At 37.5% G+C, this 21,366-nt stretch overlaps 1 protein-coding gene across 8 annotated transcripts in view; it reads left to right on the forward strand.

The window, feature by feature from the left end:
• The window catches only part of SEMA3E (semaphorin 3E), a 229,719-nt gene that overhangs the window by 126,396 nt on the left and 81,957 nt on the right, over positions 1-21,366 (forward strand). For all 8 annotated transcript variants that reach the window (XR_008558069.1, XM_054725976.1, XM_054725977.1 and 5 more), the window contains 2 exons: positions 8,606-8,665; positions 11,748-11,867. Coding sequence is in view for 7 of the 8 variants with exons in the window: in XM_054725976.1 (XP_054581951.1) it covers positions 8,606-8,665; positions 11,748-11,867 (180 nt within the window). In the remaining variant the exon portion in view is untranslated. The remainder of the gene's footprint in view (positions 1-8,605; positions 8,666-11,747; positions 11,868-21,366) is intronic.

The raw sequence follows: 21,366 nt of genomic DNA on the forward strand, positions 1-21,366 counted from the left end.
GAAACATTAATGCTGAGAGAGAATCATTGATCAGCTGCCTCCTGCACGCCCCACACTGGGGATCAAGCCCTGCAACCCAGGCATGTGCCCTGACTGGGAATGGAACCATGACCTCCTAGTTCATAGGTCGATGCTCAACCACTGAGCCATGCCAGCCAGGACAGGTATTTAGATTTTAGCTTTTCTAGTGTGCAAAGCCAGTCAGCATTCGTCCATATATTATAGAACTTCCAAATTGTTGCTGATATTTCTTTGGCAACTCTACTTAAATTCTGTTTGTCCTTTTTGGATTATGACTTCCTACTTTTGTTTTAGTAGTATCAGAATGAAGTAAAATCACATATTGTATTTCTCTCTAAATCTTTTTTTCTATCATCTTTAATTTTATTTTCTCTGTAGTTCTGAAAAAAATATTATTGATTCCTCTCTTTCCTCTTTCTCTCTCCACACAAAACACACACACACACACACACACACACACACACACACACACACACACCCATCCTCACTTAATGCTTTCGGTTGGTTCTTGGTACTGTGGAGAAAGACATATAATGAAACCAGTTTAATTGTTGGACACAACAGTTGAGTTCTGTGGCATCTTCTTAACCTTATAATGAAATGGTATTATTTGAGGAACTGGTGTGTGTGTGTGTGGTGTACACATCCAGAAGATATACACCAGGGATCTGACACCCAGATATCAAAAATCTGTATTATAGAAGTAGTTGTCCTTGGATCAGGATTAGCTAACTCATAGAGTGGGAATCCACATGTATAACATGCTTTTAAGATGACTGTGTGTACACACAATCTCTTAACCATTTCCCTGAGCTGTTTCTTCCTATGTGGAACAAAAACCAAGAGATAGCATGTGATTGCCCGTTAGAGTGGAGGAAATTGAATTGCCTACTTATTCTCTTTTATTGTTTTGGCCTAATTGTACCTTCAGGCCTTTAATGCTGGAAAGATTGGCTTTTATGGAGGAAATGACCTGTAAAAACTCTATAAGGGTAAGAGACCTGAAGAGTGATGAGGTTTTACAAACTGCATCTTTGGTAGCTAAATAAAATAGTGTGTGGCCATTGAAGCCTCAGGGTGCCATCCAGCAAGAATGTAGCCACAGATTATTAACTCAAATAACTTTCTTGTACTCAAGGGTGAATCTTCATTTTTGTGGGCCTGAAGTGTGTATGATTTGGCAGACCTCTTCAGGAAATATAATTAATTCAAACTTACAAATTTCACAATTGCTAAGGCTCCTCCCAGAACCATGAAAGATGAGGTGCCGCTAAGGACTCCTGAAACTTAAGCTTTAAGACTATAAAATAAGCTAGAAAATATTTATAACGTAATGGAGAAGATATGTATACATATGCCACATATATATTTCATAGATAGCAAATAACTCAAGTATGGTCCAAATAAAATGCTAGGAAAGTATACAAAAGCTGGGGGTTGGGGTTTTCCTGGAAGAGATATAATTTAAGTTGATTTTGAATGATAATTGGAATTTTGGTTCAGACAGATTGGTGGTAAGAATAGACCGAGTAAAGGGGAAGAAGGACAGACATTTTTGAGCAGTTTGAAATAATGACTATTCACCTTGGCTGAAGTAGATAGGTGAAGTGAGGGCATGTGGTTGGGGACAAGATACAGAGTTAAGAATAGTAATGTGGCTATGACCAGATCCTGAAGAATAGTGACCCCTGTGCTATTGAAAAGAATCTTCTAGGACTAGGCAATACAGGAACCAGTGGGAGAGTCTGAATATGCCCATACCATATTTAGAAGTGGACTTTAGTGTGATTGTTTTAGCAGCAGCATAGTGGATAGATGGAAGAAAGAAGAGAACAGAACCATGAAGCCAAGTAGCAGTTAGAATTTAAAGCCACATCCATCTCTCTTAGCAGTTTATGCTCTTTCCACTGTCACATTATTGAGAACCAGACTATTGCTGTGGTGTGAACTTCATGTCTCCCAGATTGGTCTTTAGTGTATCATTAGTTCTGCCTTTTGCTATAAGGTGTTTCTTTCCTATCAGTTCTTATTAGCTTTGCATGACCACACTTTACATTAGTAATGATTAACAAACTAGTGGGACAGTTAGATGTTGGTGATAGTGGTGGACAAAATCACTGACCAGTGGGAGAGGAACTGTACCTCCCTTGTTTACTTATGACAAAGGCTGAGAGCCCAGGACATTCTATATGCAACCACAGATGAGAAATTAGCTTGTCTGTGTTCTGTCCATATAGCTCCTTGCAATCTGTGCACATTTAAGAATTATGAAAACTTTCTAAAAAAAAAAAATCACAATTATTAACTAGTTTGCAGTATAATATTTTTTATTTCACAAAGAAATCAAAAGTGGATGTTTGTTTATTTAAGCTATATTTGATGGGACTTTATAGAATAGTTCATATTTAGTAATAAATTTTTTTAAACAAACTTTCACCCAGACTTTTTTTGTTTCTAAATTTCAGCTTTTCTTCCTAAAATTATTCTCTCCACTATTATTTTAAGCTAAAATTACACTAGTTAATTTGAATGTCTGTAGGTATAGCTCTATTAAACACTTGTTTGTAATAATATTTATACTTTCTTATTTATTCACTTGATTGCATCAAAGGTAAAAAATATATTATATAATTTAATTTTTAATTAAGTGGTGAAAGGCATCCTATATAATAAAAGGCTAATATGCAAATTGACCAAACAGCAGATCGACTGGTCATTATGACATGCACTGACCACCAGGGGGCAGACGCTCAGCACAGGAGCTGCCCCTTGGTGGTCAGTGCACTCCCACAGAGGGAGAGCTGCTCAGCCAGAAGCCCTAAGCCAGGCTCACGGCTGGCGAGCGCAGTGGCAGTGGCAGGAGCCTCTCCCACCTCCTCAGCAGTCCAACTGATGGCTTAGGCCTGCTCCCAACAGGACATTGCCTGAGGGCTCCCAGGCTGCGAGAGGGCACAGGCCAGGCTGAGGGACTCCCCCCTGAGTGCACAAATTGCATGCACTGGGCCTCTAGTTAAACTATAATTTATATATAAATGGAAGATGGTATTTCACATAATGATGGCAACTTAGTAAATTTCATCCATTAACAAGGACATGCATCAGGCCAATAATATTTGTGTAGTTTTAATATTGTTTTAATTCAAATGCTTTGGAGTATAAACATTTCAAGTACAAATTGTGTCTATAATCCAAAATATTATAATTCTGTCATATAAAGTGCTTGAATAATGACAGTCATTATAATTAAGTATAAAAGCATAAACATTAAGAAGGGTAATATTGGTCAAATTAAAGACTACCATTTATAAACCACTTATTACTACCATTTATTATGACTCTTAATGTATTATATTTAAAATATATTCTCTGTATTTTAATGGTATTTATAGGACATAATTAATATATACATTGATGGGCACTGGTACTGTACACATATGTAAAGTATAGAAAGAAAAACTAAAATTTAAACACATTTTATTAGAATAATAGAATTAGGGAGAGAATATTAAATAAAATTATAATAAGCATCTTAGTCAATTAAATATATTTCATAAAAAGATATTAACTAAATAATTTTATTTTTTTAATATCAAAGGAGATCATCTTTCTTTAGGTAATGAAATTATTTCTTTTTTGTTCATTTGTTCTTGCTCTACTAAATCTTGCATGTCAAAACTACTTGTAACAATAAGTTGTTAATTCGTGAATCCTGATATAATTATGAGACTCAATAGGGAGTCTAGGAAAGATTACTTTGTAATTTAATTTTAATTTTATTTTTCTTCTTTGAGATATGCAAGAATAGTAAACAGACTCTTAATGTGCATGGAAACAATTAAATTATATTGTAGGGCTATTGTAATGAAATGATGTGTATTTAACCTTTTGCTTTTTTACCTTTTTTGATGCCGAGAATGTGGAAATATCATTATACCCTGTTGTTTAATTGCCTTTAAAAATGTCTTGTGCAGAACAAATAGGTTAATTTTATGGGTTTTGTTGATGCTAAACTCTGGAGCAGAACCAAAAGACATCCTGTCTGCCAAAACATATGAAGAAAATTATTTTACCTATTATCTTTCCTTCCTAACATTTGTACATGATGGCTTTAAAATAACTCCATTTCCGGTGAGGTCTTTCTCTGTCATTTTTCTCACCTGAATGAACATCTGAATGCAATCCCTAGTCTGTGAGATTTTGTTTTAAATAAACCAAAACCAATACAAGAACAAAATACAACTTGAGTAAGTCTATAATTACATTATTCTTTGGGAGAGTTCCAATGTGTTGGACTTTACAGTGGTGAGTGTTCATAATATAATCTCTACCTCTCCCTAGCTTTCATCTACCCAAAGTTATCTGGTTGAGATCCTTTTCTCTGCCTTCAGAAATCCAACCTGTCTTTCAAAGCCTAGATTACTGCTACAATCTTACAAATTCCCTTCCTAATTAAACTGGAAATTAATGTTCTCATTTATTTGACATTGAATACAACGTTTTCATGTCACTGAATCTTATTTTTCAAACTTTACTGTAATCTCCTTTAGTAAATTTCAAAGAATGTGATAAAGTATGTAATTAATACAAGTTAATCAATAAACATTGTATAAGCAATGGCTGCATTTAAGGCATTGTGCCATATGGGCATCTGTAGGGATACAGAAAGAAGTCACTGTCTTGCCCTTTGTAACTTATCTATAATAATAAAAGCATCATATGCTAATTAGACTGGATGTTCTTCTGGACAAAGCCAAGGCGGGCGCGGGCCGGGGCCAAGGCCCTTGCACGAATTTCGTGTTTCCCAACAAAACCTGAAATAATGATTTTGTACACTTGTCATTCTTAGGTTTGCTGCTAGAAACAACATATTCTGACAATCCTTAAAAAGCCATTTAATCCTTCACCATCATGTTATGTATTATCTTTCTTTTCTCCGTCAAGAACTAAGCGTCTGAGATTTTATCTGTCTCTCAAGACAAGTTAGCCTGTCAGAATTTCACAGATACGCGCAGAAGCCATGAGACTCCTGGGTCAGAGACAAAGGATGTTATTACCCCCAGCACAGCACGCAGCATGAGCTTTTTGTTTCTCCCTCAAGTTCCATGGGCGTGAAGCATAGCAGCCTAGGTTCGTGGTCGGCAAACTGTGGCTCGCGAGCCACATGCGGCTCTTTGGCCCCTTGAGTGTGGCTCTTCCACAAAATACCACGGCCTGGGCGAGTCTATTTTGAAGAAGGTGGTGTTAGAAGAAGTTTAAGTTTAAAAAATTTGGCTCTCAAAAGAAATTTCAATCGTTGTACTGTTGATATTTGGCTCTGCTGACTAATGAGTTTGCCGACCACTGGCCTAGGTAGATGCTGCACGTACAGTGAGTATGTGTGACACCCAATTAACCAGCCTCAAGCTTAGAAACTCTGTCTTATGAAGGGGCTGCTAGCAAACTTGTCCCAACTTTTGCCCAGAGGGAGACATTATTTTTATTATCCTGGTCGTGAAACAACTCTTTTTCATTTGCCCTGAAAGGAGATTCTATCTTTATCTTCCAAGGCTGCTTGAAAAGATAGTGTGGAACAAAAGCTGTCAGTAGATGTGTGGAAATGCTTTAGAGAATTGTCCTGACCCAGTGTGTTGAAATCGTCCTGGAAATAATCATGATGAGGCAGTGATGTAGGAGAATATGGGATGGCATGTTGAGGTTTTATTATTGGCCTGGGCATTATCTCATCATTGAAAACCTATACCAAGTTCAGGTTTTCAATGATGAGATAATGTCCAGGCCAATAACAAAACCTCAACATGCCATCCCATATTCTCCTACATCACTACCTCTTCCACTTCTAGCATATAAGTGCCTAACCTGGTAGTTTATGGGGCACAGCATTGAAAAAGCTTGGTTAACCTATATAATACATTGAAATTGTGGAAATACAGTTTTAAAAATTACTTTTTATAATGATGAAAAAGGAATAAGAAGGGATGCTAATATTCTAAGAAGAAAAAGCTCTGCATTTCATAAGTATGTTAAGAATATAAAGCATTATTCTGAATTACAGATGAGGTATTCTCTAATTTATTCATAGCACTAAATGAATTAGTCATGAAAATCTTTACAATGATAGATGATCCTAAAATGAATTTGTATTTTCTTTATACACACACGTTTTCTAGCATATCCTTTTGAATAATGTATGCATCCACAGTAAAATCATAATTCAAAACCAAACTGAATCTCAAGTTTAGAAAGGATTTTAAAATTATCTGAGAAAATCTACCTCTTGGTGCAAAATTCCCCCTTCCCCCCCTGCCCCCCTCCCAAAAAAAAAAAATAGCTCAGTAAAGTCTGTTCACTGTACAGCTTCACTTCCAGGATCCCTACTCTATAATGGTGTTAGTGACTCTCCTCAGGGTGATGCAAGGCAACACCCGAACCTGACATTGTTGTATTTATGTGATATTTTTCCCGAATCATCCATGATCCACTGATGGATTGACTGCTACAATCAAGAACTTTGATTCTAGGATTTTATGCATGGGACTTGCCTCTTTAGTTGATTTTCTTTTATATCCCACTTTTGTTCTTTGTCTTTTTTCTGTCACAACATAAGTATAAAAGCTCATGTATTTTCTATTTTTTAAAAAAATCTTTACTGTTGAAAGTATTACATATGTCCCCCTCCCCTCCCTCCTCCCCCACTGACCCCTTCTAGCCCACTCCTGTTTTCGTTTAAAAGTTCATATGCTCACCCTAGCCGGTTTGGCTCAGTGGATAGAGTGTGGGCCTATGGACTGAAGGGCTCCCAGTTCAGTTCTGGTCAAGGGCACATACTTGGGTTGCAGGCTCGATCCCAGTAGTGGGTGTGCAGGAGGCAGCTGATCAATGATTCTCTCTCATCATTTATGTTTCTATCTCTCGCTCTCTCTCTTCCTTCCTCTCTGAAATCAATAAACATATATTTTTAAAAAGAAGTTTATACACTGCACTGGGAAAGCAAAAGGACACCTTCTGCTGAATATTGTTAGTAAGAAATTGGAGGGGCTACTACATCAACAAGAACATAAAAGTAACATTATATGCCTTTAATTCAAATCATGGAGTGTATACTCCTATGATAATAAATGTAAATATATAAGGATTATCATAATAAAATGCTGTTGTCCCCATTTTTATAAATTCCCAATATTTTTCATGTATCAGGGACTGGATTTGTCTACATAATGTATGAGGTAAATGACAAGCCTCTTCCACTTCTAGCATATAAGTGCCTCACCTGGTAGTTTATGGGGCACAGCATTAAAAAAGCTTAAATCTTGATCATCTATGGGATTTAAACATATATATCAGATTTCAAACACTAAAATGGCTACAGGGGCCAGTCAGGTAAAAGAAAAGTCTGAAGCAAATCAGAGTGTCTGTGCCATTGAAAGACTTCAGACATTCAACTCCAGAGGAATGTTGCCATACCGGAATGCAAGCCTATTGCCTGTCTATCTTCCCATTTTTCTAGAGAAACCAGAAATATGGGTTTTTGTGCAAAAGCTCTTATTTTTGAGTGTTGGGTACTAATTTAAAAATAATTAAATAGTGCGCTAAGTAAAAAGCACTTTCAATCAGCAACATCAAATAGGTAGTTTGATAACCTTATCAGCCTTCCAGGCCAGCAGAATGCAGGATGGGTTGGAGGTGGGTGGGGTAGAAGGAGATATCAGTGAGAGATAATAGGAATATTTGGGGAACAAACAAACAGTCCGGAATACTGGCACTGGCCTGGCAATAGAGTCTACTGACAGGAAACCTTGACACTGGGTACCAGGAAACTACATGAACTCTTCTCAGTCTAGGCCCTGAGGAAGAAAAGATTATTTTCAAAAATAATTTCTTAGAGTCCCAGGCTGCTCTGCTGGGAAATTTCTATTCCTTCAGCAAAATGGTGAGTTGAGAATGGATTTCTACCTGTGACCCCAGCAAAGTGCTAGGTACAATTGTAGATAAAAATAGAAATGGGTGATGTGTTCTCTCTTCAAGGAAGAAAAGAATAACTTTGAAACACAGTGAAAAATACCTGAATCCAGTGGGAAAATGGTAGAGTTAATGTTTTAAAAAGTAAAGGCCTACAAGTAGTGTATTAGGTGATACGTTATAAATAGGCAGAGCCATTAATCCTTTAATCCTTTCATGCAGCAACTGTTACTGAGTCCAGCACACACCAAGTTCTGGGTCAAGTGGTAAAAATGCAAAGGGAACTCATGGAGGTGCCTGACTTAAAGGGACAGACGGGTTTGGGAGGCAGACTGGACTGCGGATGTTACGTAAGGGAGGTTAGGTAGAGAGCAGGCTGCTTCAAGTGTGTGCGGCCTCTGAAGGACTGGGTCAGGAGGTGAACCTTCAGACAGTTTAAAAAAATAAAGCTCAAAGATAAGTGTCTTTATTATGCAAATAATGATGTAAAGAAGGTTGTCTTGCTTTATCCTTTCAGAAAATAGAACAAAATGAAAATGTGTGAAATTGCAGAAAAAAGGAAATGTTTTTTTTAGTGTGGTTTATTTTTATATGCAGCTGCATAATAGTACATTATCTTTTCTTTCAGATACACTGGCCCAGTACAGCGCTAAAAACAGAAGAATGCATAATGAAAGGAAAAGATGCAGTAAGTATTATTCATTATAATTAAGTAAATCATCGATTATATCTCTCATCGATCACAAAAGACTGAATCCCTAATTTTTTATTTGCTTTAAAAATCATATATGCTATTTATCTCAAGAATATATATCTATATATATATATACACAAACATATAAACATATACAGTATATACATATATCATATATGTATATATAATATTTAAAAATTAATTTCAATGTAGAATTAGAATAAAAGGAGTTGAGATGCCATCCTGAACTTAGTTTTTATTTTGTTTTAATTTACTCAGATTTATAAATTCCTTATACTAATGTTTATTTCCTATGTATTTGGAAAAAAACAATTGTAGATAATGTTTTAATTTGAGGAAAAACTAAGCACACTCTGTGAGATTTCATTTCCCTTTGTTCAGTAAATTAGAAACATGCAGAACAAAAGGAGAAAGAAAAAAAAGTTTGAAGAAAGAAGGCAAAAGCAGTAAATATGCCTTACATATTTCACATATTGTTAAAGGGTCTCTCCTGCTTACAGATTCAGCATTCCACTTCCCCACAGCTTCTCTGCAGTGTGTGCGTGAGAAGGGGTGACAGCAGCACCCTCCCTGTCAGAGTTGCGAGCACACTAACACATGAGTGAAGGAGGGACCTTCACCTGCTCAGGGTAGCTGGCCAATGACACCGTGCACATCTTTGGAGAAAGGCATTCACATCTCCTTTTGAAACTTAGCTTATCCTGTTTTTCAGAAAGAAAGCAAAACACCATGTAAAAGACTCACACACATTATGCCAACTCAATTCTCTGTAGTAACTGGGTCCCAGCCAAGGAATGAGTCAAGACATTCTTGCTGCCTTGGTCCTCCGTGTGATGCTGACGAATTGAGCACATTCTAAGGCTATGTCAATCTAAGACCAGCTGAGCCAAAATGTGGGCTAATTGGCTCAGTCAAGATGTGTTAGTGTTTCAACAGATGAAGAGCAGGCACTATAGCAATACTAGAGGCCTGGTGCATGGATTCGGGCAGGGGTGGGGTTCCTAGGCCTGGCCAGCAATCAGGGCCGATCAGGGCTATCTCACCCAGTCCTGATCTGGGACAGGCCGATTGGGGCCAGGCCAATTGGGGCCTGCCAGCCTGGGGGAGGGACTGGGGGAGGTTGGCCAGCCACAGGAAGTTGGCTGTGTGAGCACACTGACCAGCAGGGGGTAGCTCCTATGTTGAGCATCTGCCCCCCTGGTGGTCAGTGCACGTCATAGCGACTGGTCAACTGGTCGTTCTAGTCCTTGGGCTGTAACAGTCGCTTAGGCTTTTATATATAGAAATGCGTCTAGAATATTTTTTCCATGCCTGGGGGAAAACATATTATTCCACTATATGGGTCACCCATAGAATAAAATGCTACATGAGTGGGAAATTGAAGAAATAAATATGTGCCCTGGGTAATCAGTTCAGTAGTGCTATAACCTGAATCATTTATGGTGAGATGGTTCTGCTGGCTTTTTATCCTAACAGTATTTTATCAGAGCCTTTAAAGCCACAATCTGTCCTCATAAAATATTATCTCTACTGATTATTGCATTATTATATGTATCAATGTCAAAATAATATCTACCCTTTAAAGGTTTAGTATTTCTCTCATAATTTGTTTTAAATGAAGTAACAATACCTAATTTGTCAACAAGGTGTTTGCTAGAATTAATTTAGCCAAATTGGTTTGAAGCAATTTCAAGTATTTTTCCATTCAGCTTATTGATCATAAAACTCTCCTAGTGATTGATTGTGTATTAAAACTTTGTTAAGCATAATATGTATTAGATACTGCATTTGATTAACTGGGAATACAAAGATGTGTAAAAATAAACATTCTGTCCTCAAAAAGTTGATTACCAGTGAGGTAAACTGGAGTTTTTGGGCCAAATGTGGCCTGCCATAAATAAAGTTTTATTAGAACACTAGAGGCCCAGTGCACGAATTAGTGCATGGGTGGGGTCCAGGAGGAGGTTGGCTGGCTAGACCGCCCTGATTAGGGCCCGATCAAGGCTGGGCCAACCGTGGGGAGGGGATGTGGACTGTGGGCCGGCTGGCCCCACCCCCAAATGGGATGGGGGGGGCCTCTTGGGGGTCAGCAGCCAGGGGAGGGGCCGTGGGAGGTTGGCCGGCCAGCCCCACCCACGATTGGTGTGCGTGGGGTGATTGAGGCGGAGCTGGCTGGGGGGAGGGGCCGCAGGAGGTTGGCCGGCTGGCCCCACCCCCCCATCAGGCAGGTTCGCTGACCGCACTGGGCATCATAGCGACCGGTTGTTCCGGTCGTTACGGCATTCCAGTCACTGGCTTTTTATATATATAGATAGGCATCCACACTCATTTGTGTATTGGCTATGGTTGCTTTCATGCTGTAACTGCAGAGATAAGTAGTTGCAACCACAATGTAAGAGGGAGAGATCAGATCACCATTGAACTATATGATCCTTGGTAGAAAAGTTTTCTGATCCCCCGACGGTACTCTTATTGTAATCGCTTTAAAATGTTATTTTTATTGGCTAGCTTTCTATCTATTTACTTGGAAATTCTCTTTGAAAGTTCTTTATGTAAATTAATGTTTGAAGATATGATTTATTTTCCCAACATTAAAACTCTGTGAATGCTCTAAAGTCTGTATATGTTTTCTTATGAATAAAGACACTTTTTCTAACCATTGGTTTTCTGACTTTATGCTGATTCATTGTTTATATATACTTTCAAAAAATAACAACATTGGGACTAACTTAATTACTTAGTGGAACATATTCAAACTTCACGCTTGAATAAATTTCCCTACAGTGCTTTTTAAGAATTTCTCAGTGCATACTAGAATTCATGAAAATAATTCACTCCCATTATTAAATGAAAGTCCTACATTGCTGCTAACAAAAATGTGCATCCATCACCCAGGTCTCTTCTTCTTCTGATCCTTGTCCTTTTTTTCATCTGCACCTTCTGCCTCCTCTAGCCAGGGAAGACTTAAATTCCTGGGGTTAAGAAACGCAAAAATAAAAAAGGGATAAACATTTTTATTCCACTAATCATTTTCTTCTTTTTTTCTCTGCTCCAGAGTGAATGTGCAAATTATGTTCGGGTTTTGCATCACTATAACAGGACACACCTCCTGGTCTGTGGCACTGGAGCTTTCGACCCACTTTGTGCCTTCATCAGAGTTGGGTACCATATGGAGGTAAGACGATTTCATTCACTGTTATCAATAAAAATAATGATGAGAATTACTTTGTTTTCAATGAAAAGTTGTGGGATTTCTTTTGACAAAAGAGAAAGACATTTAGGAAATACTGATTCCATTTGCTTGAGTCAGAGAAATAATCGTTCAGGGTCTTTAAAATCATTGTCAGCTGTAAAATTTGTGAGCTAATTAATTCTTAATGTATTCACTCACTGAACAATTTTATTTCCTTAATTTGTCCACTTAAAATTATTTCTTAATATGAAACTGTGTTCTCTATTGTGTTCTTATATAATTTTTATTAATGTAACCACCAAACTGGAATGAACATATTCATAGATTTATGTACGTATATACATATAAACAAATTTATAAGAGTACAGTTACTACATATAGTATTTTATAAAGGACATGCAAGGACTTGTTGATTCTGTAATTACTCCTTCGTCAAGTGAGGTAGGAAGGTGAGATTTTAGGTGGGGAGAGATTGCAAACTGATAAATTAAGTATGAGTGGGTGGGAGCTATATATCTCTTTCCCCATACCCCATCACTAGGCTTGTTAGTAAAAAAAAAAACATAGGTTGAAATATAACCTATCTTAAGAAACTGGGTAAGCTCTCTAATATCACTTATTCTAGGCACAATTTCAAACACCTTACATCACAGTTCCACTCTGAAGCATATTAAACAATATTCTGATGTCAGGATCTGGTTATTAACGTTCATTTAGGACCAAAGGCAGAATCCTGCAATAGGATGTGACACAGATAAAGCAGAGCTCTACATACTAGGATTCTGTAGCTGAGCAGCTGGATGCTCTTGATTCTTATATCCCAATTATGAGAGGGCAACTCTGACTATAAATATGGGGTATCTCCAAAAATGTATACACACACTTTGAGTAATTATAAAGGCAGTGTTTATTAAAATACATTTTATTTTAAAAATTGAGCTATCAGCTGTTAAATATATACATTTTTGGGACACCTTGTATTTTCAGCCAACCCATATAAAGAACAGCATTCATTTCTGTAGAGAAAAATGATTTCTGATATTTCTTATAGTAGTGAACACTCAGGTGCACATATAATTAACAATATCTGAAGTGCTTGCTCTAAGCTGCCTCTGGAGAGTGCCCTGATTGAGGTACTTCATCTGATAAGTGTCCTTATAGGCTGGTTTTTGATTAGCATATTTTAAATGTTAACTAACCCCCCGCTAGTTATAGATTAAAGTTAAGTAGCATGCATAAACACATCACAGTGCATTTACTAAATTATTTTAAAGAAACAGTGAAGATGATATAATAGGAAACTTTAGCTGGAGATATAGAAGGAAAGTGGGTCCAGTGCAGTCAGAATATTTACACATAAACAAATATACAAAGAATACATATGCATATACATACATATATACATGAGTATACACATGGATATACATATATACATATTTATGTGTATGCAAACACATGTAATACACATATACAAAGTCAACATATATACATCGTAGTGTAGATCTATTGGAAAAAAATCCTCTCACTTTTCATTTATCTGAAAAAGCCTTTATTTTATCTTTATCTTTGAAGGATATTTTCTCTGGATATAGAATTCTGGGGTAACAATTTTTTTCTTTCAGCATCTAAAAATGTTTATGGTCCTCTAATCCTTCCTGGTGTAAATTCAGATTTCATATATATTCCCCCTGAAGAGGAGAAAGAGGGAATGAGGCAGAAATATTGTCTATACTAATAAAAGGGTAATATGCTAATTAGACCGGGTCAACCAGCCATCTTCCAGACATCCGACTTCCTTCCAGACAAAGCCATGGTGGTGGGAGCCTAGGCAGAGGCAGTTAGGGGCAATCAGGCCAGCAGGGGTGAGCAGTTAGGGGTGAGATCAGGCTGGCAGGGGGTTAGGGGCGACCAGGTCGGCAGGGGAGGGGAGTTGGGAGCGAGATCAGGCCAGCAGGGGAGATACTTTGAGGGAGAGATCAGGCCAGCAGGGGAGGGCAGTTGGGGGCTTTAGGCAGGTAGGCACGTTCGGGGCTTTAGGCAGGCAGTGGTCCTGCATTGCAAGAGAGATGTCCGACTGCCGATCCACAGGGATCAGGCCTAAACCGGCAGTCAGACATCCCCCGAGGTGTCCCCGAATTAAAAAGGGTGCAGGCTGGGCTGAGGGACAGCCCTCCCCCTGTGCACAAATTTCATGCACCAGGCCTCTAGTTTAAAATAATGATTATTTATATATACTAGAGGCCTGATGCATGAAATTTGTGCAAGAGTAGGCCTTCCTTCCCCCGGCTCCTGGCACCAGCTTCCCTCTGGCACCCAGGACCCAGGCTTCCCTTGTAACCTGGGTTTATCCAGAAGGTTGTCTGGAAGGACATCTGGTCTAATTAGCATACTACGCTTTTATATATATACAGTATATCCAAAATTCTGTCCATTTTTATTCAGTTTTTTTTCCCCTCTGTTTTTCAAATTGGATAAATTCTATTGATTTATTATCAGGTTTATTAATCCTTTCTTCTGACATCCCTAATATGCTCTTAAGCCCACCCCATTAATGGTTCATATAGATATAGTACCTTTCAGATCTAGAACCTTCACTTTCTCTATTTTTTTATTTACATACTAAGTGTTCCCCCAGTTTTTATTCAAAATGACTATATTTACCTTCAAGCAATTGAACATATTTTTAACAACTGTTTTAAAATCTCAGTGTGCTAATTTAAACTGTGGGTCAATCTAAAGTAAGTTTGCATTGACTGCTTTTTCTCTTGACTCTGGATCATATTTTCTTGTTTCTTTGCATGTCTATTAGTTATTGTGAACTGGACATCATAGATCATATGTTCTGATTCTGGACCTTGGATTCTGTTATCTTTTGAAGAAAGTTGATTTTTATTCTAGCAGGCAGTTTACTCAGCTGGACTCAAAGCTCTCTTAGGATGATCAGCAGCCACAAATCTTTCCATTTTCCAGCCACTGCTTTTCATGGTCTGCTTGCACATGCAGTTCATGTGTCAGCCAAGGATTTGGGGGAGAATCTACACACAGATTTCAGGGTTCCTCACTCAGTTTCTAGTTATATCTTCTCGCTTTTCATCTGATCTGGTACTTTACATGTCTGTGCTATGGCTTTCTAATCTAAAAAGTCTCTAGCTTTCTGCTTGATTCTAGCCTTTCTCATAACATGAACTGTGGGTTACCTTAAATGGAAAACTGTTCAGCCTTGGCCAGTGTTGCTCAGTGGTTGGAGCCTCAGCCCGAGCACTGAAGGGTCTCAGGTTTTATTCCAGTCAAGGCCATGTACCTGGGTTGCAGGTTGATCCTCTGGCCTGGTTGGGACATGAGTGAGAGGCAAACAATTGATGTATCTCTCTCACAATGATACTTCTCTCTACCCCTCCCTCCCTCCTTTCTACTCTCTCTAAAATTAAAAACCAAACAAACATATTCTCTGGTGAGGATTAACAAAAATAAAATAAAAACGATTCCGTCTTTCTCTCTCTTAACTAATCTCAAGTGCCTTCCAGTAATGTTTTTATATGTTTTTACTTTGCTCATCATCATTATCTGTGGGACAGTTAGTTCAATACAAGCTGCATTGCCATTAACAGAAGTGGGACTCCGTGTAATTCATCTTCATATGTGTGATATTGACTATTTTTCTCATATAATTATATAGGTATTAAATACGATTGAAAACACATTTTGAAAAAAACCTGTATGTGACATAAGAGGAATTTGTGGCCATCTGATAATGAGAGCACTGAGATTTATTCCCCGAACTCCATTTGGAGGCTTGATAAAATTTTATCTGGGAGAATGAGGAATTACAAACTATTATAGGCAAGGCAAATACTTTGATTAAAAAAGTTAGAGGCAGGCACGTATGGGATAGGTTTGCAGATATCAGTCTAGTTTGGTTCAAAAACAGCAGGATACAGAGCTAGACAAATTGGGGAGTATTTTAATGTTAGACAGTGGCACTCTGTAGTTATTTTAAAGACAACATGATGACCACGAAGGAGTTTGAGCAGTGTTTGATTGGCATGGCTTTAGTAATATTTTGGATTGATTCAAGCAGAGAGAGATGAAAGGCAGAGAGAAATTAGAGGATCGCGGGGATATTTAATAGTGTGGTCACAAAAGGACAGGAAGTGTGGAGCTGATGTGAGAAGCTGCTCAGCAGGGGAGTTTATGTAACTAACATTTTGTTGGATGTTGCTGATGAAAGGGAACTGCAAACCAATTCCATTTTACTTCTTGATCCAGAAGGAAAACAAAGTATTTAACAGCAAGAGGGAGAATATAAAAAATGTTTGGTATTTGTCAGTTGTAACTCTTTAATTTCCATGTACAATTGTTTAAAAAAAATTATCCTGGAGCTAAGAGAGGATGTTATAAGAAGAGATTAAATCTCACAATAGAGTGAATTATTGAACCCTTGGGAGTTAATGGTCCCTGAAGGATTCCCTCCCTCTCTCCTTCCCTCCTTTCCTCCCTCTCTCTCTCTCCATCTTTTTTTTTTTTTCTCACTTGCTTTCTCTTTCTATCTCTCCCTCTCTCACTTTATCAAAGAAACTTGGAAAATGCCATTATTTAGATGATAGTAGAATGGGAATATCAGTGTAAACAGACTGAGCAGACAGAGTAGTATAAGGCAAATCAGGTTAGTGCAAATTCAGAATCACACTTGTAAAAGGAAAAAAAAAACATTTAAAAATGATAGGCAACATCATTAATGCTACAGAGAGGGCAATTTTAGTAAAGTCGTGAGTAATTAGAATGTAGGAGATTAAGAAATCACTGAAAATGCCAAAATAAAGGCAGTAATATTACCTAATCCAGAAATGGACTTGTTAGGAACAGAAATATTAGGGAGGATATAAAAATGTGTGGAGTGTTGAAAGGTTTTCTTAGCACAGTGGCTATAGAAACTATATTTGTCAAATAAGAGGATATGACCACTTAGCTTCTTGGAGTTAGGATATCTATGATACCTTCGTCTTTTATCTGAATGTACTTTTTCCTTCACCTTCTTCACCCCTTTCTTGAAAAAGTTTTGCAGTTTGTTCTTGGAAGTGGGGTGGGCAGGTTCATTTGGAGGATGTGCAGGGATTCATCTCTCCCACAGACCCTGCAATCACCCACAGGTCAAATCAGCACAACTCTCTCCCAGGTTCAGCTGTCATTCTGAAGTGACGCTACACTCTCAGTGCGTACGTATTGGGAATTTGAGAATTCTTTTATTTTCCCCTCAGGTTTGACAAAACTGGTTCCTTCTCCCTGCAAGATATTAATATTCTGTGTGCTTTAAAGCTCCCAGTACTTCATCCGCAGTACTTGGGGGCTCACGGAGATCTTTAGTAGCTAGTTTTCCTGTAGGCATTGTCAATGACCTTTTGGTTTTGCATTTCTAGTTGATTCGTATGGTGTTCTGGGAGAATTTATAGAGAATAGAATATATGTCTCTGTTGCTATCCTGTCTTACATCTTAGAGTACCTTTTATTTTTATTTTATTGTTTAAAGTATTACAAATAGTAATACATATGTCTCCTTTCTTCCCCCATTGGACTTCCCCCTGCCTCTCTTCCTCTTCCCCCCGCTCCCCCCGCCAGTGTCTTGTGTCCATTGGTTGTGCATATATGCATGCATGCAAGTCCTTCGGTTGATCTCTTACCATCCCTCCCCCTCCCCCCCGCAACACTCCCCAGCCTTCGCGCTGTAATTTGACAGTCTGTTCGACGCTTCTCTGCCTCTGTATCTATCTTTTTGTTCATCAGGTTATAATGTTCTTTATTATCCATAAATGAGTGAGATCATGTGGTATTTTTCTTTCACTGCCTGGCTTATTTCACTTAGCATAAGAGTACCTTTTACATAGTAAAATGCTATGCAAATATAAAAGTACTACATAAAATACTACAAGTTTATGTCTACCTATAATTTACTCACCATTCAAAGAAAATAGAAATTATGTGTTGAATGTCGAGGCAGAGAAAATAAAGGTTCAGGTATAAAATTTATGTTTCTACAGAATTGACAAAGGTCTTGAACTACAAAATTAAAGTTACTTTTATTACTTACCAGTCGAAGTTTCTCCTAGAACACAATGATATTAACACAATGATATTAGCATGTTACTATTTGTATTAGATTTCTATGTTGCAAATCAAATACCCAAAAACAACACAGGTTTACTCTCACAGTCTCTGAGGGTCAGGATTGTAGGTACTGTTTAGCTGACCGCACTGTCTCAAGGCTGAAATCAAAGTATTTCTTTTTAAAAAATTCTTTTTTGTTGAAAGTATTACAGATGTCCCCCCACCTTCGCCTTTTGCCCCCTTCACCCAGCTCCTGCCCTACTCCAGGCCTTCACTGCACTATTGTCTGTGTCCATGGGTTATGCATATCTATAATAATAAAAGTGTAATATGCTAATTAGACCAGAAATCCTTCCAGATGACCTTCCAGACAAAGCCAGGGCTGCGAGGGAAGCCCGGGTCCCGGGTGCCAGAGGGAAGCCAGTGCTAGCAGCCAGGGGAAGGAAGGCCTACTCTTGCACGAATTTTGTGCATCAGGCCTCTAGTATGCATATAAGTTCTTTGGTTAATCTCTTCCTGCCCCCAACCCTCCCCTCTGAGATTCAACAGTCTATCCCATGCTTCCATGACTCTGAAAGCAAGGTATTTCAAAGGCTGTGATCTTTCTGGACCTCAGAGCCATAGTCTAAGTTTTTATGGTTGTTGAGAGAATTTAGTTCTTAGCAGTTGTAGGATTCAAGCCCCTATTTTCTTAATGTCACCCAGGATCTGCTCTTGCTCTTAGAGGCCACCTGCAGTTCTTGCCACGTGGCTCTATGACAACATGACAGCAGATTTCTTTAAGGCCAGCAAAAGAATCTGCCTTTCCGATATACTATGAGGAAGTCATTTCACATAATTTAATAAGAACAACTACTATACAGCCACCATATAAAGTACTAAAATCTAGAGAGTGATTTCTCACCCTTTTGGATTTGTAGGGCCCACCCACACCCAAAGAGTAGAGATTATACAGGATATCTCTATGTGGAGTGGGAATCTTGAATGCCATTAGCATTCTGCCTACAACATTATCCTTTACCTGTCTTACATATGAAAGGAGGATTGGATTAGTACTAGTGTTTTGTTTTTTTAAATATATTTATTGCTTTTTTACAGAGAGGAAGGGAAAGGGATAGAGAGTTAGAAACATCCATGAGAGAAGAAACATCGATCAGCTGCCTCCTGCATACCCCCTACTGGGGATGTGCACGCAACCAAGGTACATGCCCTTGACTGGAATCGAACCTGGGACCCTTCAGTCAGCAGGCCGATGCTCTATCCACTGAGCCAAATCAGTCAGGGCAGTACTAGTGTTTTAAGAAGGTGTTTCTTGGGGTTCAAGGCAACCACACAAGGCGAAGGGTAAAAAATGAAATCATTCTTTTCTAAATTTGCTCATGGCTCTTAAAAGAATCCTACATTCATAACACTTTCAACAATAAAAATTAAAAAAATATAACGAAATGAAAAATAAAAAGAATCCTACATTCCTCCATGCAAGAATCATAAAGATTAAGGGATATTAATCTTGGGCCAACTCCAGAATTTGTCTAACCAAACAAGGAAAAATTTGATTATGCTTGAGGGCATAAGCATTTAACTATAAATTAGTGCCATATTTAATTAGTGTAGGGTATATTTTCTCAGTGTATTTTAATTTAAAGCCTGTTTTAATCAAATTTTAAATATGTTGAATATATTACTCATGCAAAGGAGCTTGGTTTGGCACCAGAGATAAGCAATAATTCACTTTTTTTTTTTTATTTTCAGTCATGGTTTTGACACAAGTTTCCTCTAGTGTAGAAAGTAGCAGCTCGGCTATTTAAGTTGGAATATTATCAGCTATACAATCGTAACATTTCATATATACCCCAATCCAGGATAAAATCCCTTTGAAAATATGTTGGAAGCTATACCCAAATAATGTTCTTACCAAGTCAGTTCACATTTCTACTTCATATACTAGAAATGATGTATTTTGTAGTTGTCTGTATTCACTAGTTAAATATTTTGTAATGTGCGGTAAAAAATGACTATTTATACATAATAGGGTTTTTGCCTTTTAGAGTCATATATTTTTTCATACTATCCCATAGATCCTTTAGAGTTTGAACCTTTTATTTTCAATAAATTTTGAAAATACCTTTTCAGGCAATCACACTTAAGTAAACAAAATTGAATGAAATATACATGTTATAAATATATAAATTTTATCAAATATATTTTCCTCAAAGGTACTTAATATTTGCTTCTTAGTAGATTAAAACTTAGTTTCTTCTTATAGTACAGAGTAAAAGTTTCATTGGGATAGCCAGTAAAACTAGTACCAGTTACAGGAGGTTTAAAAAATAACCTAGCAGGGCCATGGCCAGTGTGGCTAAGTGGTTAGAGCATCGGCCCGTGCACTGAAGGATCATGGGTATACTTGGGTAGCAGGTTTAAATCCAGACCTTTGGTCGGGTGCTTGAGGGAGGCAACCAATGGATGTTTCTGTCTCACATCAATGTTTCTCTCTCTCTCTTTCTCTCCCTCCCTTCCTCCCCACTCTCTCTTCCTTCCTCTCACTTTCTCTAAAAATAAATGGGGGGGGAAGGAGTAACCCATCAGAGTTTTATGACAGATATTAGTATTTCTTTTCACAACAGAGATTAATATGCCATGCACTTAATAGTCTCTGTTTTTCACGAAGAAATACTCATATCTTGATTTTACAAATTTTGTTTAATGTCAACTTTTGCCACACCTCACTTCTAAACCTATAAAATTCCAAATATTTCCAAGTTTGTGCTTTTAATAGGTTTATGTTAGGTCCATGTTTATTTATGTGTATTTAGCTATAATGATCTATAAAAAGGTTAAAAAATGTTAAAGGTAGTAATTTTTAAATAATTGTGTAAAAATCTAGGTGGCTGTTAGCCATTTAAATAGAATAAATATATAAAAATTTATATTGAGTAATTAGCAATATTTATACTCTCAGATAATTTTTATATATTAAATATGCTTCTAGTTTACAAAAATATCCAGATTATAATTTGCACCAAGAAAATTTTATAAATCTCATAAGTCACCTGTTTTAAAGGGTAACTCTGGTCTGTAATTTCCTGATCCATTTATGTGAAAATAATATACAGAAATGTTTTATGTCTTTAAAATGTTCGCAATTTTTTATATTCTCATTTCAAATAAGTGATTAAAGGGTAATATGTATCACGCTATGAAATCAGGTTTATATTTTCTTTGGCCTCAGACTATGAGTTTTTTATTCTGCAGACCGGGTGTTCTATATGTATTTTTGACTAGAAATATAATGGAAACTACGATCAATGGAAATAGAAACTACTAGACAACAATACTCTTTTTTTTAAGCATGGAGAATGGAGATATTTTATTCATTGAG

The sequence above is a fragment of the Eptesicus fuscus genome, chromosome 14 (genome assembly GCF_027574615.1).
Source record: "Eptesicus fuscus isolate TK198812 chromosome 14, DD_ASM_mEF_20220401, whole genome shotgun sequence".
Lineage (NCBI taxonomy): Eukaryota > Metazoa > Chordata > Mammalia > Chiroptera > Vespertilionidae > Eptesicus > Eptesicus fuscus.